This window comes from Schistocerca nitens, chromosome 5 (genome assembly GCF_023898315.1).
Source record: "Schistocerca nitens isolate TAMUIC-IGC-003100 chromosome 5, iqSchNite1.1, whole genome shotgun sequence".
NCBI lineage: Eukaryota > Metazoa > Arthropoda > Insecta > Orthoptera > Acrididae > Schistocerca > Schistocerca nitens.
The window spans coordinates 581,408,702-581,431,389 of NC_064618.1; the positions used below are offsets into that span (position 1 = coordinate 581,408,702).

The 22,688-nt window shown below is 40.5% G+C and overlaps 1 protein-coding gene across 3 annotated transcripts in view; it reads right to left on the bottom strand.

Moving 5' to 3' along the window:
• LOC126259835 (abscission/NoCut checkpoint regulator) overlaps positions 1 to 18,215 on the bottom strand; it is a 183,602-nt gene extending 165,387 nt beyond the window's left edge. The window contains exons 1-2 of one of the 3 annotated variants that reach the window (XM_049956884.1): positions 18,033 to 18,105; positions 17,750 to 17,832 (exon numbers count right to left, since the gene is read on the bottom strand). In XM_049956884.1, the coding sequence (XP_049812841.1) occupies positions 17,750 to 17,797 (48 nt within the window). In that variant the 5' untranslated portion in view covers positions 17,798 to 17,832; positions 18,033 to 18,105. Of the gene's footprint in view, positions 1 to 17,749; positions 17,944 to 18,032 lie in introns of those variants that run through there. The other 2 variants (XM_049956881.1, XM_049956883.1) reach the window with 2 other exon arrangements.
• Positions 18,216 to 22,688: the final 4,473 nt, after the last annotated feature.

A 22,688-nucleotide genomic window follows, 5' to 3' on the forward strand; every position in this document is an offset into this window, starting at 1 on the left:
ATACTCTAGTCACCTACAATAAACAAAGCATTCCGATATTAGGTAGTTTCTCGGCCCCAGTCCCGTACAAATCTGTGGTTCATCTGCTGACTTTTCTGGTGGTGAACAATGCACGCTCTGAAAATTTGTCTCCTTTAGATGCCTTTTACCTTTTCAAGTTTGCTCTTTCTGAAGAAGTTAATCTCACCTCTGATCAAGTGCCTTATACACTACTCGACTCTTTATGCTCTGAATTTTTTGCCCTGTTTTCCACGGGCTTGGGTTGTGCCAATAATTTCAAAGTCAACATCAACACGAAACCTTCAGCCAGATTCCATTTCTTTCATGCTTGCCAAGAGACAATGGTGCCCCGTGACCAAGTCAAGGCGGAGTTCGACTGCCTTACGGCCTCCAGAGTCATCCAACTGATCGCATCCAGCGAATGTGCTACCCCCTTAGTCATTGTCAAGAAGCCATTGGGGCAGTTATTCTTTGCAGCATTTCTGTTAATGCTCAGTCTGTCATTGACATGTATCCCTTGCCACGTCCTGACAAACTTTTTGCTAAGCTCGCTGGTGGTCAGTATTTTTCCCCAAGATTGGACTCTCTGATGCACATTTGCAGCTTCCTGAACAGCTCTTGGTCATTAACACTCCTTTCAGCTTGGAAATACTTGTGATTACCATTTGGCATGGATAACACCCCAGCAATCTTTCAACGGTTTCTTGAACAACTCACGAGGTCCGTGCCTGGCTGTGCCAACTATCTTGATGATATTGTGGTCTCCGGCTGCTCAACTCCTAAACACCTCAACAACTTACGTACACTCTTTTCATTGCCACAGGCTGCCAGGTTAAAATGCAATTTGGAAAACTGCTGCTTCTGTCAGTCACCTATAGTTTATCATGGGTTCAAGGTCTCTAGTGCTGGTATCAAATGTCTCTGCCATTGTTGCTCTTCCGCATCCTACATCAGTCAAGGAACTCTAGTTATGGGTTTTTTTTAAGAAAAAAAAGATTGCTTACTATCATCAGTTTTTGCTAGGGGTGGCTTCGGTTGTACAACCATTACATGCCTTGCTGCACAAGGGGCATCTTTCCATCGGTTGCAGGTGTGTGAAATAGTGTTTTCCACACTGAAGTCTATGTTACTATCTGCGACTTGCTTCGTAACCTACCAAGAGGATCACCATTTAGTGTTAGCAACAGACGTGTCCCAGCGTGGGATAGGGTGGTGTTACCTCATAAATATTCTGATGGCTCCAAGCAGCCTAATGCATAGGCGTCGAAGATGGTTAATTTGGCTCAGGCTAGATATTCACATATAGAGAAAGAAGCCTTCGCCATTGTTTATGCCTTAAAGAAGTTTCATGTTTTCCTAAATGGTGTGAAATTCCATCTCGTCATGGATCATAAGCAATTAATTTCACTGTTTAACCCTTCAGCGATGTTGCCAGACCAAGCTGCACATTGCCTTCAACGTCGGCTGCTGTTCCTCTCTCGACACAACTCACTCACAGACTCACTTCTGCCCCATGGCTAAACATGCAGACGCTGCCGCACTCTCCTGTCTTCTGGCCAGTCCAGACCCAGTTTCTGATCAAGAGGAGTTACTCCATTTCCACATTTATGAATGCACTCAACAAACTGTTAATGGTTTTCCAATCACTAGTGCTCAGGTTATGAAGGCTAGTGCTATAAATCCGATATTACGGACAGTGATACACTGCATACAACTTGGCTAGCCTATGGCACTTACATCGCAGACATCCAAAACTCTCTCTAACTACTTTGTGTTTTGGCATCATTTCTCTGTCATTGATGGTCTTATACTCCTTGATACAGACTATACAGCTTCTCAAGTAATGGTTCCCCGGCTCTCCATTCAGAGGTCCTGCAATTGCTGCACGCTGATCACTGAAGGCAGGGGGGAAGGGGGTTCAAGAACCAAAGCGTTAGCCTGCCTTTTTCTTTCTTTCTTCTTCTTCTTCTTCTTTTGCCTGGTTTGGACATCGACACCATTCGACTGGTTATGGCATGTTATCAATGTGCAATGCAGCAAGCAGCCCCGCAGCCAACAGCCAAAGTTGTCTCCATGGCTGCAATCTTCGGAGGTCTGGGACCTTCTCCACATCGGTTTCGACAGTCCTTTCCTTCCTGGCTAATAGTAATTGATGCACTCTCGGTTTCCATATGTTGTGCACTGCCCATCAACTTCAGTCTCTTGTCATAGCAGCAAGCCTGTCAAAAAAATTTTCCATTGAAGGGCTTCCGGCAATGCTGGTCTCTGATAACTGCCCTCAGTTTGTGTCACAGGAGTTTGCCTCCTGCAACACCTGTAGGAATTACCACATTTTCACCCCACCCTTTGACCTGCAGTCCAATTGTGAGGCTGAAAGGTTAGTTAGAATATTCAAAAGGCAAATGAAAAAGTATGTGACTCGATCCCCGAGCGACGTTGCCTTGGATCAATTTCTGTCTTCCTATTGGTTCAAGCATATCCGGCGACAACAGCCCCACGGAACTGCTCGATGGGCACCAACCCCAAGTGCTCCTTCATCTCTTGTGGCCTCGCCTGAGATGCCAATCCGTGCAGTCATCATCTCATTTACAGCCTGGTGTGGCTGTCTGGGCATGCGGGTTTGGTTGTCGCCCATAATGGATTCCTGCTGTCATCTCCCAATGCCACGGCCCCTGTCTCTGCGATGTCCATACAGAGCAGGGCCTCTCTGCATGTCATTATGACCAGTTGCACCTGTGCGTGAATGTCTGGACAACCCTGGACGGGACATCGACATCACCACACCAGTCTCTATCACTCAACAGGTCACCTGATGTGGCTGGGTCTGTACCAAGACATACAAGAGGTCCACAGTCACCAGAGGACAAACATGGCACAGCTTCTACAATACTGCAACCAGTACCGATGCAGTTGCTGTCGACACTGGAGCCATCTCATCTGCCTAAGTCGCCAAGTGCTTGGGCACCACCACCACCAAACCCTTGACGTAATGTGGCCATGGAGCTCACACTGACATCATCCATCCTACCATATTTGTTGGCATGAGAGGACGGACTGCAATGCTGTCCAAACCCCAAGTACTTCCAACCATACGCCCCAGTATCAGCACGTAATCTCAGTTAGAGCCTCACAGAGGAAGACGCCATGGATATCTTGCAAATCCGAGCTGTTCCCCCACAGTAGAGGAATGAAGTAAGGCACACACAGTTGAAAGCTGCGCGCATTAGCAGTCCCATGCGGCAATGCACCGCAGAAGTGCAATACAGCCTGCCATGGGCGAGAGCCTATTTAAACCCTGACACGCTACGCTCATGCTCAGTTGTCTACATCTATGCCTACATCTACATAATTATTCTGCTATTCACAATAAAGTGCCTGGTGGAGGGTTCAATGAACCACCTTCAAGCTGTCCCTCTACCGTTCCACTCTCCAATGGTGCACCAGACAGACGAGCACTTAAATTTTTCTGTGCAAGCCCTGATTTTTCTTATTTTATCGTGATGATCATTTCTCCCTATGTAGGTGGGTGCCAACAGAATGTTTCCGCAATCGAAGGAGAAAACTGGTGATTAAAATTTGATGAGAAGATCCCGTTGCAACAAAAAATGCCTTTGTTTTATTAACTGCCACTCCAATTCACATATCATGTCTGTGGCACTATCTCCTCTATTTCACAATAGTGCAAAACAAGCCGCCCTTCTTTGAACTTTTTTCATGTCATCCATCAGTCCCACCTGATGCGGATCCCATACCCCACAGCAATACTCCGAATAGGGTGGACAGCGTGGAGTAAACAGTCTCTTTAGCAGACCTGTTGCACCTTCTAAATGTTCTGCCAATGAATCACAGTCTTTGGTTTGCTCTACCCACAACATTATCTATGTGATTGTTCCAATTTAGGTTATTTGTAACTGTAATCCCTAAGTATTTGGTTGAATGTACAGCCTTCAGATTTGTGTGACTTACCGCTAATCCAAATTTAGCAGATTTCTTTTAGTACTCACGTGAATAACTTCACACTTTTCTTTATTCACAGTCAATTGCCACTTTTTGCACCATACAGATATCTTATCTAAATCATTTTGCAATTTGATTTGGTCATCTGATGACTTTACAAGATGGTAAATGACACCGTCATCTGCAAACAATCTAATAGGGCTACTCCGATTGTCTCCTATGTTGTTAATATAGACCAGGAACAATAGAGAGCCTATAATACTTCCTTGAGGTATGCTGGATATTACTTCTCGTTTTACTCAATGACTTCCATCTATTACTATGAACTGTGACCTTTCTGACAGGAAATCATGAATCCAGTTGCACAACTGAGGCAATATTCCAGAGGCACTCAGTTTGGTTAGAAGGTGCTTGTGAGGAACAGTGTCGAAAGCCTTCTGGAAGTCTAATAATATGGAATCAATTTGACATCCCCTGTCGCTAGCACTCATTACTTCATGAGTATAAAGAGCTAGTTGTGTTTCACAAGAATGATGTTTTCTGATCCTAGCTCTGTGTGTCAATAAATCTTTTTCTTTGAGGTAATTCATAATGTTTGAACACAGTATATGTTCCAAACCCTACTGCAAATCAACGTTAGTGATATGGGCCTTAATTCAGCAGATTACTCTCATTTCCCTTTTTGGGTACTGGTGCGACTTGAGCAATTTTCCAGCCTTGAGGTACCGAACTTTCTGTGAGCAAACAGCTGTATATAATTGCTAAATATGGAGCTATGGTATCAGCATACTCTGAAAGAAACCTGGCTGGTATACAATCTGGACTGGAGCCCTTGTCTTTACTAAGTGATTTAAGCTGCTTTGCCACAACGAGGGCGTCTACTTCTATGCTTCTCATCTTAGCAGTTGTTCTTGACTGAAATTCAGGAATATTCACTTCGTCTTCTTTGGTGAAGGAGTTTCGGAAAACCGTGTTTAATAAATCTGCTTTGGTGGCACTGTCATCAGTGACTTCACCGTTGTTATCGTGCTGTGAAGGTACTGATTGCATCTTGCCACTGGTGAGCTTTATATATGACCAGAATCTCTTTGGGTTTTCTGCCAGATTCTGAGACAGAGTTTCGTTGAGGAAATTATTAAAAGCATCTCGCATTAAAGCATGTGCTATATTTCGAACTTCTGCAAAACTTTGCCAATCGTGGGGATTTTGTGTTCGTTTAAATTTGGCATGCTTTTTTCGTTGCTTCTGCAACAGCGATCTGACCTGTTTTTTGTACTTGGGATATCAGTACCATCACTTATTAATTTATGTGCTATGTATCTCTTGATTGCCATCGATACTATCTCTTTGAAATCATTCCACATCTCTTCTATGCTTACGTGATCAGATCGGAAGGATTGGAGACTGTCTCTTAAAAAGGCATTAAGAGCATTTTTATCAGCTTTTTTAAGTGGATGTGCTTTGCATTTCTTTTTGATGGCTGTAGGTGTTACGGTATTCAGCCTAGTAGCAACTGCCTTGTGGTCACTAATCCCTGTATTTGTCATGATACTCCCTATTTGTCCAGGATTATTTGTTGCTCAGAGGTCAAGTATGGTTTCACAACCATTTATGTTTTGAGTGGGCTCATGAACTAGTTGCTCAAAATAATTTTCTGAGAAAGCATTCATTCCATCTTCCGATGACATTTCATGCCTGCAGCCGACTTTAAACACATAATTTTTCCAGCATACCAAGGGTAGACTGAAGTCACCACTGACTATAATTGTATGAGTGGGGTACCTATTTGAAATGAGAATCAAGTTTTCTTTGTACTACCGGGGCAGCAGGGGGGGAGGGGGGGGGGGGGACGGGGAAGCCGGGTACATAAACATTGTAGAGGGAAGCCACAGCTTGCATACACTCCGCTGCAAAGTGAAAATTTCATTCTGGAAGCATCCCTCAGGCTGTGGCAAAGCCACATGTCCGCAATATCCTTTCTTCCCGGAGTGCTAGTTCTGAAAGATTCGCAGGAGAGCTTCTGTGAAGTTTGGAGGGTAGGAGACTAGGTGGAATTAAAGCTGTGAGGATGGGTCGTGAGTTGTGCTTGGGTATCTCATATGGTAGAGCACTTGCCCGCGAAAGGCAAAGATCCCACGTTCGAGTCTCGGTCCAGCACACAGTTTTAATCTGCCAGGAGTTTCATATCAGTGCACACTCCGCTGCAGAGTGAAAATTTCATTCTGAAATCGTAACAGTGATTATCCATGGTATGACATCCCCCCACGGGAATACATACATATTAAGAAACAAAATCTTTGTGTGTCTACATCTGTATGACTTCTAGTTCCAATGAAATATTGAGTGTTATCTAGTCAATACAATTGGTCTTATGACCAACATTAAAATCTCACCCAATGTCCTCCCAGTACTAGCTCAGTTTTGTAATAAGCTTTTTAATATCTGAAAATCAGAAAGTACTCTCCTGGGAATCAGGTTTCCTGCAAGGCTATACCAACTGTTGGACAGGGTGCTATTAGGTGTTTAAATTCAGCGAGGTGTCAGTATTAACTGTTGCAATTGCATTGGATAATCATGATGTTGCAGTAGATCTGATTAACCAGCAAGTAGCAGAGATACAAATAGTGTGCTCCCTCTGGTTATCCCCAGTACCTCCTTTCTGAACAGCATATTCGCTACTACCAGCTCTTTCTCCCCACACCCCTGCCCATTTCTTGCTTGTGTTGTTGCCATGTATACCTGAATTGTTATTGCTGGAATTGGTTTGATTTGGGGGAATGCCACACACTGGATAATCACTGTTACAATTTATCAATCTCATCTAATCAGCTGACTGACAGATTAGCCAAGGTTGGAACGGGAATGGAAACACTCAAACTAGATATTCAAAGTGCTGACACATTCAATGCCACATACTACAACAATCAGAGGACATGGGAAGATAATGGCAAGATCCAGTAAACTATGTACCGTCCAACACATCACCAAGATCTGGGAGACATTGCTAGGAAGCTGCAGAAGGGCAGGTATTGCCATACACCATCTCAGAATTGGGCATAACAAAATAACTCAAGAATTTATAGCATGACAAGATCGCCTATGCTGTGTCTGTGGAGAAACATTAACAGATTGCCACATCGAAGACTGTACGACTGCCAACGACCTGAATTGCATGGACCCAGGATGTCACCTATCGGAGATTCAGGTTGTGAAACAGCTATGAACCATGTGTTAGATTTGCTAGGAAGAAGTGGATATTACAACAAGATTTTAAGACAACACAGTTATGTCAGTTCAGGGAAAGGAAATGAGAGGACAGGTCTCTTCCTGCCGATTTAGCCTCGAGGGGCCAAAACGAGGTGGTACATTCAGAAAAGCCCGTACCTAATATTCAATATATATAGAAACAATATGTTAAGGAGTGGTACTAAAATTCAGGGTGAAATAATATCGATGATAAGATTTGCAGATGGAATCGCTGTCCTCTGCAGAATTTAAGAAGAATTACAGGATATATTGAATGGAATGAACTGTATACTGAGCACAAAATAGAGACTGAGAGCAAACTGAATGAAGATGGAAATAACGAGTAGTAACAGAAATGAGATTAGCAAAAAACTTATCAATACTGACTACCATGAAGCAGACAAAGTGAAGAAATTCTGCTGCTTAGGAAGCAAAATAATATATGGCACGAGGTACTATGGAGGATATTAAGAGCAGTCTAGCAAAGACAAAGAGGGCACACCAAACCAAAAGAAGTCAGTCAGTATCAAATATTGGTCTTAATTTGTGGAACTGATTTTTTAGAATGTACTTCTGGAACACAGCAATGTATGAAGACAAATTGCGGACAATGGGAAAACTTAAAAAGATGAGAATCAAAGCATTTCAGAGGTGGTGTTATAGGAGAAGGCTGGAAATTTGGTGCACTGGTAAGATAATGAATGAAGTTCTCCACAGAATTGCTGAACAAAGAAAGAAATGGAAAACACTGAGATGGATCAAGTGACATGACACATGTTAAGACATTGAGGAATAATTTCCATGGTACTAGAAGGGACTGCAAGCATTACAAACTGTAGAAGAAGACACATGTTGGAGCACATGTAACAAATAATTGAGGCCACTGAGTGCAAGTGGTACTTTTGTTTGGCACCGGAGAGGAATTCCACATGGAACACAACATACTCACCAGGCCATTCCACGTCAAATCATACAGAAATTTTAGGAAATGACATCAACTGTCACGCAAATCCTTGAAATTTTGGGTAGTTGAAGTTTACCTATATATATTCACATTTCCGAAATGCAAATGTTGCAGGTCAATTACTTTTTAATTTATGATAAAAAGAAGTTGTATAGATTCAGGAACTCAGACTTTCATAGACGAGCTCCTATATAATTTAAAAATGCATTAGTTCCTACAGTTTTTGCAGTGGAAGCTTGAATTTTTAAAAAAATTTATTGGTTAAAGAGGAAGGTTTGTATTTTTATAGTCACGCTTCTTGTAGTGAATATCCATCATTTACACCTCAGAAAAAATTGTAAACAATTTCTTTTAAATAAAATCCATGCACAGACTTTATAATTTTCTTAAGGTATTGCCCCCTCATAGATACCTTTGAAAAATTTATAATATTATTATAAATATTCTATTATGTCCCACAAAAGGTATCAGTTTGTAGAAATAATGGGAAGTGTGGAAACCAATGTCATTGTAAAAGAAATATTGGTTACTAATTCATGACTACCATGTCCCCACTAAATTGCTAAAGTTGGCTACATTGGATTTCCCTAGGAACAAATCATATCTGAGAAGACTGTTTTATTGCCACTACACATACTGCATCATCCAGTTCCTTCGTTTTGAGTTGTGTTCACTGAGCATGCAGTTTTGAGCTCTTGTACTGAGTTGTACCCAGAGTCAATTATTGGTTAAAAATTCAATTGTTACAGCTTTTAACTATTCATTCCAAAACAAAAGTAAGTCCCCTGTTGTTGTTGTTGTAGTCTTCAGTCCTGAGACTGGTTTGATGCAGCTCTCCATGCTACTCTATCCTGTGCAAGCTTCTTCATCTCCCAGTACCTACTGCAACCTACATCCTTCTGAATCTGCTTAGTGTATTGATCTCTTGGTCTCCCTCTACGATTTTTACCCTCCACGCTGCCCTCCAATGCTAAATTTGTGATCCCTTGATGCCTCAAAACATGTCCTACCAACCGATCCCTTCTTCTAGTCAAGTTGTGCCACAAACTTCTCTTCTCCCCAATCCTATTCAATACCTCCTCATTAGTTAAGTGATCTACCCACCTTATCTTCAGCATTCTTCTGTAGCACCACATTTCGAAAGCTTCTATTCTCTTCTTGTCCAAGCTGGTTATCGTCCATGTTTCACTTCCATACATGGCTACACTCCATACAAATACTTTCAGAAACGACTTCCTGACACTTAAATCTATACTCGATGTTAACAAATTTCTCTTCTTCAAAAACGATTTCCTTGCCATTGCCAGTCTACATTTTATATCCTCTCTACTTCGACCATCATCAGTTATTTTACTCCCTAAATAGCAAAACTCCTTTACTACTTTAAGTGTCTCACTTCCTAATCTAATCTCCTCAGCGTCACCCGATTTAATTAGACTACATTCCATTATCCTCGTTTTGCTTTTGTTGATGTTCATCTTATATCCTCCTTTCAAGACACTGTCCATTCCGTTCAGCTGCTCTTCCAAGTCCTTTGCTGTCTCTGACAGAATTACAATGTCATCGGCAAACCTCAAAGTTTTTACTTCTTCTCCATGAATTTTAATACCTACTCCGAATTTTTCTTTTGTTTCCTTTACTGCTTGCTCAATATACAGATTGAATAACATCGGGGAGAGGCTACAACCCTGTCTCACTCCTTTCCCAACCACTGCTTCCCTTTCATGCCCCTCCACTCTTATAACTTCCATCTGGTTTCTGTACAAATTGTAAATAGCCTTTCGCTCCCTGTATTTTACCCCTGCCACCTTCAGAATTTGAAAGAGAGTATTCCAGTTAACGTTGTCAAAAGCTTTCTCTAAGTCTACAAATGCTAGAAACGTAGGTTTGCCTTTTCTTAATCTTTCTTCTAAGATAAGTCGTAAGGTTAGTATTGCCTCACGTGTTCCAACATTTCTACGGAATCCAAACTGATCTTCCCCGAGGTCCGCTTCTACCAGTTTTTCCATTCGTCTGTAAAGAATTCGCGTTAGTATTTTGCAGCTGTGACTTATTAAACTGATAGTTCCGTAATTTTCACATCTGTCAACACCTGCTTTCTTTGGGATTGGAATTATTATATTCTTCTTGAAGTCTGTGGGTATTTCGCCTGTCTCATACATCTTGCTCACCAGATGGTAGAGTTTTGTCATGACTGGCTCTCCCAAGGCCATCAGTAGTTCTAATGGAATGTTGTCTACTCCCGGGGCCTTGTTTCGACTCAGGTCTTTCAGTGCTCTGTCAAACTCTTCACGCAGTATCTTATCTCCCATTTCATCTTCATCTACATCCTCTTCCATTTCCATAATATTGTCCACAATTACATCGCCCTTGTATAAACCCTCTATATACTCCTTCCACCTTTCTGCCTTCCCTTCTTTGCTTAGAACTGGGTTGCCATCTGAGCTCTTGATATTCATACAAGTGGTTCTCTTCTCTCCAAAGGTCTCTTTAATTTTCCTGTAGGCAGTATCTATCTTACCCCTAGTGAGACAAGCCTCTACATCCTTACATTTGTCCTCTAGCCATCCCTGCTTAGCCATTTTGCACTTTCTGTCGATCTCATTTTTGAGACGTTTGTATTCCCTTTTGCCTGCTTCATTTACTGCATTTTTATATTTTCTCCTTTCATCAATTAAATTCAATATTTCTTCTGTTACCCAAGGATTTCTATTAGCCCTCGTCTTTTTACCTACTTGATCCTCTGCTGCCTTCACTACTTCATCCCTCAGAGCTACCCATTCTTCTTCTACTGTATTTCTTTCCCCCATTCCTGTCAATTGTTCCCTTATGCTCTCCCTGAAACTCTGTACAACCTCTGGTTCTTTCAGTTTATCCAGGTCCCATCTCCTTAAATTCCCACCTTTTTGCAGTTTCTTCAGTTTCAATCTGCAGTTCATAACCAATAGATTGTGGTCAGAATCCACATCTGCCCCTGGAAATGTCTTACAATTTAAAACCTGGTTCCTAAATCTCTGTCTTACCATTATATAATCTATCTGATACCTATTAGTATCTCCAGGATTCTTCCAGGTATACAACCTTCTTTTATGATTCTTGAACCAAGTGTTAGCTATGATTAAGTTATGCTCTGTGCAAAATTCTACAAGGCGGCTTCCTCTTTCATTTCTTCCCCCCAATCCATATTCACCTACTATGTTTCCTTCTCTCCCTTTTCCTACTGACGAATTCCAGTCACCCATGACTATTAAATTTTCGTCTCCCTTCACTACCTGAATAATTTCTTTTATCTCGTCATACATTTCATCAATTTCTTCATCATCTGCGGAGCTAGTTGGCATATAAACTTGTACTACTGTAGTAGGCATGGGCTTTGTGTCTATCTTGGCCACAATAATGCGTTCACTATGCTGTTTGTAGTAGCTAACCCGCACTCCTATTTTTTTATTCATTATTAAACCTACTCCTGCATTACCCCTATTTGATTTTGTATTTATAACCCTGTAATCACCCGACCAAAAGTCTTGTTCCTCCTGCCACCGAACTTCACTAATTCCCACTATATCTAACTTTAACCTATCCATTTCCCTTTTTAAATTTTCTAACCTACCTGCCCGATTAAGGGATCTGACATTCCACGCTCCGATCCGTAGAATGCCAGTTTTCTTTCTCCTGATAACGACGTCCTCTTGAGTAGTCCCCGCCCGGAGATCCGAATGGGGGACTATTTTACCTCCGGAATATTTTACCCAAGAGGATGCCATCATCATTTAATCATACAGTAAAGCTGCATGTCCTCGGGAAAAATTACGGCTGTAGTTTCCCCTTGCTTTCAGCCGTTCGCAGTACCAGCACAGCAAGGCCGTTTTGGTTAATGTTACAAGGCCAGATCAGTCAATCATCCAGACTGTTGCCCCTGCAACTACTGAAAAGGCTGCTGCCCCTCTTCAGGAACCACATGTTTGTCTGGCCTCTCAACAGATACCCCTCCGTTGTGGTAGCACCTACGGTACGGCCATCTGTATCGCTGAGGCACGCAAGCCTCCCCACCAACGGCAAGGTCCATGGTTCATGGGGGAAGGTAAGTCCCCTGTCCCCTAATGTTACAATAATAATGTGAAATACTTTTGTAATGAAACAATGCGACAGAATGATTTTTCATTATTTAATTACTTTTTAGGTTACACTAACCATCTTTTGAATTATTTACAACAAATATTGGTTTTATGACTGAAGGAGTATGGAAAGTACAAGCAGGCAGTGCTTTTTTTTCTTGGATAGTATCTGCAACAATGTGATAATGCCCTGACTTGTGTGAATGAACTGACCAATGAAGAACTAGAACTTTTATTATGACGAAGCAACAGTCATTCAGACTGTAATTTAAGTGTTTCATGTGTGTGTGTTAAACACAAACACTAAGTACCTGCGCAGATTCTCTCTACAAAAGAAAATTTGCTGTGATCCCTTCAAGCACCATAAACAATCTGTTTCATCTGGACTGTGAAATTAGTTTAGAAAAGGCAAAGACCTTCAAAATGAGAGGCTTTAGCGTTATTTATGGGGAGAAAATGTGCCTAACCTGTCTCAAACTTATTAATGAAAAACAAGCAAGTGACGACTCATCACCAAACTACACTGCTGGCCACCGTAAATGCAACACCCTGAAGGAAGCATCCGAATCAAGTGAAATTTACACCATGGGTTTGCAGCGATGAGATATGCAACTGATTAGAATTTCAGCGCAGACGCACATCACGCGCGCCTGTGGCGCCACCTCATAGCGCCATTTAAGGCTTGGCGATTTCGACGAGGGTACGTTCGGCACGTGTGTTTACCTTGTGGTTGTTTCACAAGACGATCAGTTATGCCTCGTAGACAACAGCGAACATCGTTTGATCAAGTATCCGAGTTCAACAGAGGAAGGATAGTGGCTTACCGAGATTGTGGATTATCATACAGAGAAATCGCTAGTCGTGTTGGACGAAACCAAACAACTGTAATGTGGATATGTGACCGTTGGATGCAGGAGGGTACGACGGACCGACGTGGTCGATCGCATTCACCTCGGTGCACCACTGCACATGCTGATAGGCAAATTGTGCGCATGGCAGTGACGGATTGCTCAGTGACATCCCGAACCATAGCACAGCACATTGCGTCTGTAACGCATCATCCAGTGTCTGCGCGTACCATTCGACGCTGTTTACAGCAGAGTGGTCTGTCCGCAAGACGTCCATTGCTTCGTCTACCATTGACGCAGAACCACAGACGTCTCCGTCGCCAATGGTGTGATGACAGACGGATGTGGACGGCAGAATGGAATGACGTTGTCTTTACTGACGAGGCACGCTTCTGTCTGCAGCACCACGATGGTCGGATTTGAGTGTGGAGACACCGTGGAGAGAGGATGCTGGACAGCTGCATTATGCACCGCCACACTGGTCTTGCACTGGGTATTATGGTATGGGGCGGTATTGGATATTACTCTCGCACGCCTCTAGTACGCATTGTCCTTCCTTACCTTCAGGGCTCGGCCACAGCCATATTTCAACAGGATAATGCGCGACCACACGTGGCACGCATTGTCCAAAGGTTCTTCGTCAATAACCAGATTGAACTGCTTCCCTGGCCGGCTCGCTCTCCGGATCTTTCACCGATAGAAAACAACCATGCTCAACGAGTGACCCAGATTACATCCCCAGCTGCCACACCAGATGATCTTTGGCAACGTGTGGAAGCTGCTTGGGCTGCTGTACCCCAGGAACACATCCAACGTCTCTTTGACTCAATGCCGAGACGTGTGGCAGCGGTGATCTCCAACAATGGCGGCTACTCTGGCTACTGATTCTGGCAGGAACCACATGTCACAGACGTCTGTAAACGTAATCATTTGATACTTGGGCAACATGTTATCTACAAAATAAATTTTGTTGTGCTACCTCTTGTCTTTCTTGGTGTTGCATTTACGGTGGCCAGCAGTGTATATAAATGACAGTAACGTGAAGGTGCAGACTCCTGAAAAATCTGTGCTCAACACTAGCTTAACTAGATCAGGAGTATCCTGCAAAGCTGCATTCAGTTGCTCGACATAGCTGGTTTGCAGCAGCCAAACAAAAATTGGAATCAGCAGCCGACGCTCTGAAAACTACAATTTCACATACATATCAAGTTGAGTTGGCTGCTGATGCAAGCACTATTGCTGACAGTGATTTAACAGAACTGGAAGAAAAGGCAAAACATCATGATGAACTCATGGACAAAATCAAACAGAAAATTGAATATAAAAATAATTGTGAAAAAATTCAGTTCCTTACTCTTAAGCTGCCAACTTGGTCTTGACAGAAAGTCAAGAACACACACCATGTGTGTGTGCATGTACCACCAAAATGTTAAATTGCTTCTAAATTCCATTTCTATTAAAGAAACGTACCAAGATCTAATTAAAATAATAACATGTGATATAAATAACCGAGCCTGTGTGCTTCGTCTGTGTGAAAAATGCCCCACCAGTTCATTGCTTCAAACCCACTTAGAAAAAGAAATAGAAGACTATGAACCTGATGAGATAGTTCAGTACAGTCAATGGGTATCAACTGATAGAATGACTAAGTGTTCGAATCAACACACTCTTATTTCTCTATCACAATCTGATTATCTGAAGATGATGACGGAAACACTTGATGAAGGATCAGCATTAATTTTAATGTATTTCAGTGAAAATCTCAATTTTGTTGTTCAAGATGAAGTACAGGGGTACCATTGAAACAATGGCAGCTGCATGCTTCATACTGTCCATAAATATTACAAAAAGGGCAAACAAAAAAGTATAGGCCTATGCATTTTACAGTCAGCAGCTCTGGTAGCCACCTCTAGTACCTAACATACCACCTATGCATTCAGGAAGGCATTACAGCTAAAACTTTTGAGGCAAGTCTAGAAAGTTTTAGCATAGATTGTCACGGGTTACTTCAGAATACCTTCTACTGAGCACAAAACCAGAGGTCCACAGTAATTTCAGGGAATAATGCTACACATAATGAGCTTCACTAAGACATCACAAATATCACAGGTTGTTTCACCTTCTCAGCCAGTCTTTTGTTACAGAGCAGTCTTTTGGTAAGGTAAACAATACTTAAGAGTGGCTTTCAATAAGCTCTTTCAGACTCTCCTTCCCATGAGCTGAATACTTTTCTTAATTTCTTACTTGTGTTTGAAGTTATTCAATCCTCTCAGAAGTTTGTACTGTGCATTTCTTTCATTTGCTTAATGTAACTCTATTTTCTGCAGTTGTAACTGAAGTAGTGATCTCACTGATATTAAAAATATCCTCTCTCTTGCTGATTACAAAAATTATAAGGGAAAAGTCAAATGAAAATAAGACAGTTGGAAAAAAGTAAGAACAATGTTCATTATTTCAAAAATAACTGCCATAACTGTTAATACACTTACTGCAGTGAGACAAGATGACCAATGCTTCCGTAGAAAAATGGTTGTGCCTACCAATGAAACCATGACTAAACAGTCATGCAGTTCTTCACCCAAAGCAAATCGAAGGCCATGAATGTCTTCCTTCACAACTCCAAATATGTAGGGTCGACAGAAGCGTCCGATCCCACGCGTCGGCTTTGATCCGTGACATAAGGGTGTTGTCGTGTGTGACGTCATGACGGCGCGGAGTTTGGTTTGAGTGTGGCTGTCTCCAGTTCTGTTTTATCTTATTTTATTTACTTTTCTGATCTGTTCGTTCTGTCTCGTGAGATTTTTTTTAAATTTAAAAACACTTATTACTTATTTTAATTATCTGTTTCCTCCAATTTCTGATTTAATTTATTATATTTATCTTTCTGATCTGTTCGTTCTATCCCGTGAGATTTTTTTTTTTTTTTGAAGCATCTTAAAAACACTTATTACTTATTTTAATTATCTGTTTCCTCCAATTTCTGATTTAATTTATTATATTTATCTTTCTGATCTGTTCGTTCTATCCCGTGAGATTTTTTTTTTTTTTTGAAGCATCTTTATCTTCTATGGGTGGCAGGGGTTACGACCCCTGGGGAGGTGGGTGGGTATTCATGCATGGCTGTCTTCACTTACACGTTGTAGCTACGCAAGGCGTCTAAATTTGTTTATATTTAGTTTGCCCCCCACCCAAAACACCCCATTTCCTGCGATTGTCCCGTTAGTGTCATTAGGCTTCTTGTGGAAAGTGTGTGTGTTTGTTTTTGTTCCCGCCATATTTGTGACGTCATGGGTCAAAGCAGACGGGCGGGATCGGACGCTTCCGTATTTCCAATATGTAGAAACAGAATTGGAAGAAATCGGGACTGTACAATGAGTGTGAAGGGGCTTTCCAGCGAAACTTCTGCAGCACAGCTGAAACAATCCTGACAACATGTGGGCAGGCATTATCCTGCAACAGGATGATAGCATCCATCAACATTCCTGGACATTTGGGCTTGAATGTCCACATACCACTGTGTTAAAGCAGCAACAGAAGAATCACTTGGCCTCCAGATTACGCCATCAGTAATGAATACAATGACCTAAACTGAGCTGATTAACCTTTCAATATTACTATTCATTGTTTCAAAATGAAAAATAATCTCATAGCTCTTCCCAACAATACCCAAATTGTTCCTGATAAATGATACATACCAGTATAACAATTACATGGAAAACTACAAATCTAAACTTACTATTAGGTAGTCAACTAATACTCAATTGTTCTATGGCTCATGGTCACAAACTCTCGCCTTAATGGGAGATGTATTAAGTATTACAAGAATAAACACATATGCTTCAATTGTATGACAAAAAGGAATACAACATCATCAGAATTTTATTATTGTCTATTGCTGTATACAATAATTCACTCCTTTACATGCTAATGTATATTACTCCTTTACATGCTATGTATATTAAGTTAAACCTAACAGAATATATTTCCAAAGTGACACCGATTGTGAACTAAATGTACCACATAGGGAAAGTGGCAGAAGCCTAAATACGTACAAACACAGAGCTCACTGATGAAACACTGCATACAGTGGCAGAAAATGTATTCAGCATACCAGCAAATAAGCTATATTTTTAGGCAAAAGGAAAATAAGTCAACAGATGACAGTAACTTCGTTGCAATTACACAAAAGTGTAATACAAGAAAAGAAAAAAGAGAAAGCAGCTGGAGCTCTAGAGATAGATGCAAAAATGAAGTTAATATTCAACAATGTTCACAAATGTATTTCGGAACAAAATAGTGTATCGGCTGATTATGTTCCTATTGTAGTTTTCAGATACTACTAAAAAATATGTACATTTTCGCTCTTCCGTCCAGCAACAAATATCTCTTGCAGTCACCTACTGAAGGAGACAACAACCATCAAACCACTAATGAACGGTTAATTACTCAGAATCAAGTGGATTCTGACAGTCTCGAAGAATTTCGTGGCTTATATAATTTCAGCGATGGTCCCAAATTGAGTGTGATAATTTCCGTTAACAAGTATAACGGTGTGGTTTAAAGTGGAAACTTAAACATCTTTCACACTGAGCTGTCAAACAACACTGAGTATAATGTACCTCTTTCCTGAAGAAGCCGAAGTTAGAAGCACAGCCGCGACATGACATCGTGTCGGATATTTAGAAGGTCGTGAAATTTACATCTGAAACCAAACAATATAAGATTTCAACCAATTCCGTCCTAAATTAACTGTAAACTCCGCTTCTACGTGCTGTACACACAAACACTCGCCAATTATGCAATTTATTAGTCATAATCTCTGACAAAGTTGACAGTCCAAAACAAACGAAAAGCAATTACAAGCACGACAATGCTGCAACTGTAAGTGTCTTAAACATGTACCCTCTGTTTGTAGACAGCGAAAAGAAGGACGCTTGTCTCTCTGTTGGTTGGTTGGTTGGTGTATCGCGTATGACAGGAAAACTTAGAAGAATACGTACTGATGCAAAACACGAGGCAGTAATCCCGATCTATACGCAAAGACTTATTTGCGCAGATATCTGTGCACATAATTATTCTCAGCTAGGTTCTGTATTTCGACACCAGTATTCTGCCATAGTTATCGTAGGGGGGGAAGAGCATCATACAGCCGTAGGTTCCAGTAATGTGCAGCAGACTATTAGCCAAGAAACTCAGTGTAGGTCGATACCAAAAGAGAGTAGGAAGAAAAGACTCTTGCTGCTAGGTAGTATCCATGGGCGGGGTGTAGGACAGATAGTGCAGATAAAGTTAGAAGGAGGGTACCAGATCACAAGTATTATGAAGTCAAGTGCTAGCCTTAGCCAGGTGACGGAGGACATAGGAAAATTGTGCAAAGGTTTTGGCAAAGAGGATCTTGTAGGTGGAGCAGGAAATAGCCTGGCTAAGAACTGTAATTACAGAATTAGGGGTGACCTACATAAAATAGGAGTAGCAACTACACACACAATTGTGAGTTTATGGAGGTCCTGCAGTGCATTACCAGTCCTGGGTTAATACTGCTGTGAGCCGTGTTAACTCTGTATTGAGCGGGTTACTGCTAACTTAAATGAATTCTCAAATGAGTGCAGTGCCCGTTGCTACAATTGGGAGGTGGGGGTTATACTAGACTTGGCCTGCATCTGAATAGGAGAGGGAATGATAGGTTGACTGAAATTCTTGCAGTAAATGTACGAGGGGCCACCATCACAAAATGCAAGATCCCTGTGATTACTTGTGTTAGAAGGGTACCTTTTTTAGGTTAGAATCAAGTTTCAGACACCCTGTTTTGAAATAAGTCAGTGTAACAGAAGAACCCCACAAGAATGCACAGAAAAGTAAGGTTGGCTGATTCCACCAAAATATTAGAGGACTGAGCAATAAGGTAGAACAGCTTCTTGCCTACTTGCAAAATTTAGAGGAAAAGAGAGACACTGTGTGCCTGTCTGAGCACCACATAACCACAGGGCTAGATAAGTTACATATAAAATATTACAGTCCAGCATCTTACTCATGCAGAAGTAATGTGGGAAAAGGAGGAGTTGTTGCATATATTAAGACAGAACACAAGTTCAAAAGCATTGACAAAAGTAGATTTTGTAGTGGCCAGCGCATTGTGAATTAATTCTGACAAACTGTTCTCTTTTAATTGTAACAGTATATAGATCCCCATTGGGAAATTTTGAATTATTTCTGAGGAACCTGGATTCCTTACTGTGCTGTCTGCCAGACATCAGCAAGCAGTTAAAAGTCTGTGGTGACTTCAATGCAGATTTTCTAAAGGATTCTGATAGGAAAAATGATTTGGAAACCTTATTTGGATCCTAAAATTTACTCTCAGTAGTTAACTTTCCAACATGAGTGGATGGAGACAGTAGGTCCCTAATTGATAATGTTATCTTTCATGAGGCACAAAGGAAGAAAATAATTGTTTACACAGTAACAACTGCTCTCTCTGACCACGATGCACAGTTAGGATAAATGACATATTGCCTTACATGGTGGATACACCTCAATGGAAGTCAGTTAGAATCATTAATGACTACAGGGCAAACGTTTTTAAGAATAGTTTACAAGAAACAACCTGGGATGAAATTTATAAAGAACCAAATGTCAATATAAAATTTAATCTGGTCCATGATAAATTCATATCAGTATTTGAAAATATCTTTCTGCGTAAGCTAATCAGAAGGTACATTAAACAGCTATGTAAAAAACCATGGATCACTAAGGGGATTAAGTATCTTGTGAAAAGAAAAGGGAAATGTATCTTTTGGCAAGAACAAGTAGAGAACCTGTAGTAGTTGCGCACTGAAAAAACTACTCACAATTACTAAGAAAGGTTATTAAAAAATCAAGAAACATGCACATATTGTCAGAAATCACTACATCTGACAACGCAATTCAGGCAACATGGACTATAGTGAAGCAAGATACAGGACAATCAACCACAGAAGAGGATAACATTACTACTGCCTTTAACAGAAGGTTGTAAATGACAAGTCACAGGTAGCAAATGTATTTAATAATCACTTCTTAAACACAATAGAAAGCATAGGAACCAACAGTTCAAGAGAAAGATCACAACAGTATGTTGAAGAAGTAACTCTCATAAAATTACTTCATATGAATGTACCACCAACCTCTACTTCTGAATTAAGACAGTCACACATTCTCTCAAGAATAAAATTTCTTCTCCCTTTGATGGCGTTTCCAAAAGAGTAAAGATTTGTTACCATATAATGAGTCTGGTATTGTCCGAAATATGTAATTCACCACTAACTCAAGGCATGTTTCCAGAGAGTAAAATAAGCCGCTATTACACCCCTCTTTAAGAAAGGTGATAAGAGAGACATCAGTAACTACTGACCTACTTCACTGCTGACATCAGTTTCCAAAATTTTTGAGAAGGTGATATATTCTAGAATATTATTTCACATGGCAACAATAATATCCTCAGCAAATCACAGTTTGGATTTCAGAAGGGTTGCTCTACTGAGAATGCCATTTACATGCTAACACACCAGATATTACAATCATTAAATAAGGAAACAGCACCGGTAGGTATTTTCTGTGACCTATCCAGGCATTTGATTGTGTGAATCACAATATACTCCTAGATAAATTGAAGTTTTATGTGATTGATGGTATAGACAACCAATGGATCATGTCATATGTAACCAAAGTAATGCAGAAAATTGTACTTAGTAGTAATTCAACCAACAGAGTCCAGGGAAAGAATTCTGACTGGTGAGAAATAACATATGGGGTTCCCCATGGCTCAATCTTAGGTCCATTACTGTTTCTCATATATGTAAATGATCAACCGTCTGATGTACAAGCAGAATTAGTTCTATGCAATTTTCTCATATGATGACATGTTGGAGTCCGTGGCTGTTGTTTGAAGACAAATGTTGATGGTGTTAGGACAGCAACCAGCCACAAATTTACTTTGAGTTCCTTTATTCAAAGGAAACCGTTACCAGTTTCAAATCGTTGTGATTCATCATCAGACAGTTTACACGTGTAAATTTTGTGGCTGGTTGCAGTCCTAACACCATCAGAATTAGTTCTTTTTGCAGATGACACCAGTACTGTAATCCTCTCAGTACAGAAATGGTTAACAAAGTTCTCAAAAGTATCATTGACTGGTTTTCTGTGAATGGTCTCACCCTGAATTTCACAGACATACACCATATTCAGTTCTGCACAACCAACCACAGAAGAGAGGTACTGCACTAGTGTGACACATGGTGATGAAATAATACATAGGATGGAAACTTCAAAATTCTTAGGTGTCCATACTGATGAGAATTTAAATTGGGAAAAAAAATTTTTTATTTATTTATTTACATTTTCTTTGCTTGAAGCCACCGTAATGATGGCTTTTGCAAACGTCAGACTTAATACCATGGTTATGTTTACACTTATAAAATACACTATATTCTCCAGTTGTTGCTTCTTATGTCTATTTTTTACATTTATCACATTACAACTGATATGCTAATGCCTCATGTTACAAACACTATCTTAAAATTCGTTGAAAGAATATAAACATTTTTCTATTAGAAAAGATTTTAATTTTGTTTTAAAAACATTTCCCGTGTACGTTCTTAGAGAGTTTGGTAGCTTGTTATACCATATCAAACCACTGATTTATGGACTTCTATAAGTCATTTTTAACGTTGTTCTGTTATGGAAATACTTACACTTTGTTCTAGCGTTGTGATCATGTACATCACTGCCCTTGATAGCTTCTGTTGGTTGACTTATAAAAATTACAACTATTTTGGAGATGTACAGAGAATATATTGTCAGATATTTGTGCTGCACGAACACTTCACGACATGAATCTCTATGTCCCATCCTGTGTATGTGTCTTATTGCTCTTTTCTGTAGTAGTAGTATTATTTTTAAATGTACATCAGCTGCACAGACCCATAGTTCAATTCCGTAATTGAGAAATGGGTAAAGTGTTCCATAATATACTAATTTCAGTGTTTGGCTAGGAACTATCTTTGCAAGCTGACTGAGGAGATATATAGCACTATTGACTTTTCCGCATACGAAATTAATGTGGTATGCCCACCGCAAATTTTCATCAACATACACACCCAGGAATTTACAGTTACCATTTTCTGTTGCAGAGATACACACACTATTCATATTGTTGTGGTGAGAACTGCCTGTTTTAAATGCCAGTAGTTGAGATTTGATGACATTCACCTTGAGTCCCCGATCATTGAAGTATTTTGTTACCTCTGTTACACCACTAGTAGCAAGAGAGTCTAACACATTAGATTCTCTCACATAGAATAAAATTGATGTGTCATCTGCATAGCTTACGATATGGGAGTTAATGGGTTGTGCAATCTCGTTAATATATATAACGAAGAGAAGGGTCCAAGGATTGAGCCCTGTGGTACACCCTGTAATACAGGTTCACTGGTGGACTGGGAGTTCATGATTTTATTATCTAGTTCGTATGACAATTTAGTGCTTTGCTTACGATTCAGCAGGTATCTGGTTAGAAGAATCATG